This window comes from Aplosporella prunicola (genome assembly GCF_010093885.1).
Source record: "Aplosporella prunicola CBS 121167 unplaced genomic scaffold K452scaffold_23, whole genome shotgun sequence".
Taxonomy (NCBI): Eukaryota; Fungi; Ascomycota; class Dothideomycetes; order Botryosphaeriales; family Aplosporellaceae; genus Aplosporella; species Aplosporella prunicola.
The window spans coordinates 7,624-13,213 of record NW_022983551.1 but is presented as its reverse complement, the minus strand read 5'-3'; the positions used below and the strand labels follow the sequence as shown (position 1 = coordinate 13,213).

General features: G+C 54.8%; 1 protein-coding gene across 1 annotated transcript; it reads right to left on the bottom strand.

The window, feature by feature from the left end:
• Positions 1-3,417: 3,417 nt before the first annotated feature.
• K452DRAFT_352982 (uncharacterized protein) lies at positions 3,418-4,854 on the bottom strand (the record flags this gene model as incomplete). The annotated part of the gene is made up of 1 exon (XM_033545802.1): positions 3,418-4,854. The coding sequence occupies one exon, from the start codon at positions 4,852-4,854 to the stop codon at positions 3,418-3,420; it is 1,437 nt and encodes a 478-aa protein (XP_033394126.1).
• Positions 4,855-5,590: the final 736 nt, after the last annotated feature.

The following is a 5,590-nucleotide window of genomic DNA, read 5'->3' as shown; positions in this document are numbered from 1 at the left end:
TGTGGCGGGAGCAGCGCGTCTATTGTGGCGGGAGCAGCGCGTCTGGGTGTAGTTTTCGGACGGCGGCGCACGTGAGTGAGAGTGAAGAACGGCGGGCGGAAGTTTCGTGACTGAGTTTGTGTTGTGTTGGGGGATTTGGAAAGTTTAAGGGACCGTCGAGGGGCCGCGGCTGCCACTGCGCGCGCGGCACGTGGGAGCGGGTGTGACGTTTGACGTGGGCCGGCGGCACTGCGCGATCGACGCCGGGGCCCTGGGCTAGCGCAAAAACTCAATTGGCACTTCACGCTGGGGCGGCGATGGGGTTGCGGCGTGTAGGTTTCTGACACGAAAGGTGTGGTGGTGAGGGAAGAGAAGATTAAGAGCTATGGATGCGCCTTGAATGGCTGATTAAAAGAGAAAGAGAGCTATGGTCAACAAACACCTCGCCGCGTGTGTATGGTCCCGGCCGTCGTGTCATACTCCCATCTAGCGCCTAAAACACTGCCGCCGCTGACGTGTTGGACGATGCGAGTGTAGAACCGTTGTCGTCCATGAACCGCCTGCGTGTACTAGAGTACGAGCGGTGCAAGTGTTCTTAAGGCGCTGAGAGTAAGAAGAGAAAATAAGAAAAAGAAAAAGACCATTAACCATCCAGAGGTAACAAAGAAAACCAATCAAAACCAGAGCCTTACTGACATCGATCCAAGGGATCCAAGGTCAAGCAACGACTTCGGGGTATCCAGGGGTATCACTTTGTCTTACGCCTATGCGCCATTAGATCCGCGCCAGTGAATAACAGAAAAAACCAGACCATTCCATCACAATCTCGTTGGCAGATAACCAGTCTCAGAAAACAACGCGTGAAAAGCGTCGTTGAGTCCATGTTTGAAAATCCCCCGAAGTTCCGTGTGGATATCATTCTTTGCATAAAGCAATGCGCCGAACACTGCAGGCGCTGCATGCACTGCAGGAGGGCGTTCATGCCTTGCGGAAGCCACCCTTGCCGTTGGCGCCACCGGGCCTGGGGCGGGTCCGTGAAGAACCCTCGCCGTTTTTGACTTGGACCGGGGCTCTGCGCCGAGGCATCTTGCGCGGAGGTTCAGAATCGGTATCAGAAGGCTCAGTGGTCTTGCGCTTCGTGTTGCAGGACTTGCTCTTGGTGGATCGTTTCTTCTTTGCGTCGTCTTTCGCTGTCTGTTCCTGCTTGGATTCTTCCACCCACTGCTCATAAAGCTTTGGGTCCCATTGCGGAATAAGCTCAAAGTGAGCGAGGTGCTTGCATTTTTCCTGGTCCAGCTGCTCGCGGGCATGGTAGATCATGCGGTAGCAGTCTTCCTTCGTCTTGTTGGTACCACAGAGCGGCTGGAGGCTGTGCAGTACTGCGATTGGAAGCTCATGAGGCTTCTCCTGATCAATCCTTTGGTATTCAGGTGTGTCAGGATTGAACGCCTGGCCGGAGATCGCAGCCTGCTGGTATTCAGCATCCAGACGACGGCGCTCTTCAAGCACGAACTGAATGGTCCAGAGTACACCGGGCTGTTGCTGGTCAATTAGTTCCAGTTGGCTCTCGATGAAGGCGTATTTGAAGCTTTGCCAAACGGGTTGGTAGGAGCTCCGCTGGTAGTGCTTCCGGCAGGCGTACAACCAGTTCTTGATGACTTTCGTCGCCGTCTTGTTCCTGCCGAAGTAGTCCGACACGATTTTGCGAGCGACATCGAGTGTGTACTGCCCAGTGGTGCACCTGTCGCAGAAACAGCAGTCGAACTCTCTCGTAATACCGTCACTGTCAGCGCCGCTCTCGTTGTCCTTGTCACCGAAGAGGATCTCTCCGACAACCTTGCATTCGTCGAAGCTACGACTCAGAGCGGTGCGGGCTTCAGAAGCAGTAGAGGTGGTTTGCTGAGAAGTGGGAAAGTCGTGGGAGTCAGGCATGAGTTGTCCACCGTTGTGGATAGCTTCGCTGGACGCGGCTCCGACGGGCTGCATGCTGGAAAGATGGGGCAGCTTTTGTGCATCTTGAGAGCCGCTGGAATGGTTGAGGGAACTAAGAGGCGACCCTGAGCTCGGTGAGGAATCTGTCAAATGTTAATCAAACGTCGCAATAAAGACATGGGGGTTCAAAGAGAGCAGCGACCACGATGAAGCGCGACCATCCATGAGCGCGAGCGAAACATACCTTTCTGGCCCTTTAACATGGGCGCGGTCTGGACAACACCCTGCATGGGCGACGCAGTCGACTTGCGGGAAGGGGCATCGACAGGAGACACCATACGGCTGACATCCATCTGTGATCGGATGTCCTCTTGGGTACGGATTCCGTTGCGGGGTTGCGACTGGAGAAGTTGACCGAAATCCTCCTGGAAAGCGGATTCGGCGATAGCGGCGCTGGTGGAGACCTTGGGTTTGCGCGGCATGGTTGTTGTGTGTCGTGACGTCGTCAGAAAGTCTGGTGTTGAAAGTAGAGAAGTGGGCTAGTCGAGAGAGTGGGTGATGGAACGAAGGATGGTTGTCCGGGCAAAGGTGAGAGGTAGCGAGGGACTTATAAGTAAAAGAGCGGACGGCGAGAGTCTGTGGGGTCCGGGAAATGACTGGTGCCAGACTTGGACATGGGACCAGCAAACGCGGCGCGCATCGGCCAAAACATGAATATGCCCGTTAACAGCCAGCTCGAGCCGGGGATATCGCGGCCGACAAGGGCAGCGACGCGACACCTGACTTGGCCTTGTTGCGCTGCACTGCCTCGCCAAGGCCACATGTGCAGTTTGACTGCTCCTGTAAAGCAGCATGCGCTCCCAGATCGCCACCACGAAGCGCAAATACCCTTAGGGCTCGGCTTTGGCTACTGCGAGCTCGCTCCCATGCGAACCAAAGGATCATGGGACGCCGGCCAATGGGATCTTGTCCGGGCGAGCCTAACCATTGATACCCGCAGTTCCGGACTGATAGCTGCATTGCAGAGCCTCGTTAAGCCGGCGTGACCTGGAATCATGAGAGATCCGCGTGTTGAGGAGCGAAGGCGCAGCGCTTCGGCTAGGTTCCTTCCATTGCTGTTTGCTGCCGCCGTTAGGGAAGGCACGAGCTGTCTGACGCGTGAGAGCCTGTTCTGGACATCAGTATCTCCATGAGTTTGCGAGAGACCGCATGACTGCCACCTTCCCTTCCAATTGCCTCCACCTCAGCCTGCAGCGTCAGATCATCTCCAACTAAGCCTCCCTTTCGCATGCCTGGGAAACAGCTTGTTGTTTGGACAGTGAACCGCGCGTCACAGGCAACCATGGGCCATAGGCAATGAGCGGTGTAATGCTTCAAAGTGTTGGCTCAATCTAGGCATGATGTTACAAAGGCACAATGACGCAACGCACAAAACATGGACTGATTGCAAGCAAAGGCAGCATTGACAAAATAGTCTTACAAGAATAACGTCATCATCAAACAACTCTAGTACGCGCAGTCGCCCGCCTCCTCTTCCTCCTCTTCAATCTCCTCGTGGATCATGCCAGCAAACCGTTCCCTCTCTCCTCCAATCAACGGCGCCCTCTCACCCTCCTTCCGTGAATAATGGCTCCCGACACTGATCGCCAGAGTGCTCAACCCATGCACCATCGTCGACCCAAGGACTACAAAGCATACCACAGGCCAGATCACCTCCACTGCTCGCTGACGGCGCAATGGCAAGTCGCCAGGCGGATGGGGCAGTGGCTCTGACGAGTCCGTCTCCAGCTGGGCACGGCTTTCAATGGCCAAGAAGAGCGCGCCAATCCCTATCGGACCAAAGTGACCTGCGAACAGAGCCTCTCGACGGGTTTGGATATCCTTGATCAAAGGCTGGAGGGTGAAGACAACAGGGATACGGCGGAACAGCAGCACGAGGACCAGAAGACCGAGAAGGAGGCCTGGGTTGATACGGAACAGCTCACTTTTCATGGTGAAGGATGACCAGGGGATTATGGAGCCAAAGTAAACGAACATGGTAGAATTGAGCAGGAGGTCGATAATTTCGGCTATGCGCGCCTCAGCGGTCCGTTCGCGAAACCAGCCATCACGGGCGAAGCCAATACCCGCACTGAAAGCAAGCAGGAAATCGTCGGTCCCGAGCGTACTGGCAACTCCGGTGCAGAAGACGGCAGCCAACAAGTAGAAGATTAGGTAGGAAGCGCTTCCGATCATCTCCTTGTCATGGACGAAGCGGAGGATGCGGTTGGCAACCTGACCGATGATGAGACCCAGGAAAGCGCCGAAGATGCATTGCCAGAGGATTGTAATGAAGAACCACTTCCCGAGAATACCACGGACCGTCGTACGAGTGAGGATCGATAAACCAACATAGATGAAGGGGAACGATGCCCCATCGTTGCAAGCACTCTCTGCTGACAACAGGTTCTTCAGTCGCTCCGGGACACGTGTCGAGAACTGGCTGTTTGATAGAACACTGGCAGCAAGGATCGGGTCCGTCGGTGTCAAGCAAGCCGCGATAATCAGCGATGTAACGAAGTCGATATTAAGGACGAAGTGGATGAAAACGGCGCAAACGATCCATCCATACGCCATGACAGGGCCGAGCATGTACGCCACGCTGCGCCAGTGCTGGCTGAACCAATGCGGGGGCAGCTCAATGCCAACAGCAAAACATTGGATCCCAAGGATGATGCGCGTGAACTCTTGCATGAAGACATCGTCGATGCCCCAGTGCTCTGGGTGCAAGATGCCGGCGCCTTTGGGACCGAAAATGATACCGACAGCGGTGGCGAGAGGGGGCTCCGAGAGGTGCAGGCGGTTGCGGATGAAGAGGTCGAAGAGAGCGTAGAGGATGAGGAAGGTGGATAGGACGATGTAGGTGAGGTGCGGTGCCGTGGGCTCGATCTGGGACCAGACCATCTTGCTTTCTTCCGCTACTCTTCTTCTGTCTTGTCTTTTGAATCCTGTCTCTTTCTTCCCAGCAGCGCTCTACTGACTTCTCTTAGACTGGCGACCCAAGCAGCGATGTGGAAACAGAGCGACAGCGAGCAAGAAGTATCTGCTGAGTAGTGTCTACGCAGGAAGACAGTTGCTATGCAGCTCAAAAGAGAACCCACGAGGGCTGTTGTCGCTGCCACAGGATTGCTATAGAGAAGGTAGGTATGATCAAGCGATGTCTGCAATTTGTTTCTTCAGTGAGAAATACTAATCTAGTAGCGCGCTAAATCTTCGATGACATCGGCGCTTGCCTCAAAGAGCAAAGCGGTAGGGCTGGAGCCGACTACATAGGAAGTTTCTCTTCAACGTCGCTTCTTCTAATATTCCCTCAACCTCCTCATAAGTTGGTTTGGATATGGCCAGTCTTGCCCCTAAATGCCTCACCACACTTCAAGTGATCGAACACTCCCACTTTTGGCGTGGAAAGATGCACTCCGGGTGTAAAGACACCTCCTCCGGGTAGGTACACGGTGGCTTCCACGCTGGTGACGCCAATGACGCTGCAACGACCTCATCGCTTGTCATCGCGCGCGTCGCACAGTTATCGTCACAGTTTGTGGCACCTGGGCTGGAAGATGTTCATTGCGATGCTGTTGTGAGTCCTCGGCATGCAAGTCCGACTTCACGACAAAGGCACACTTTAGACGATTTTGGTTAA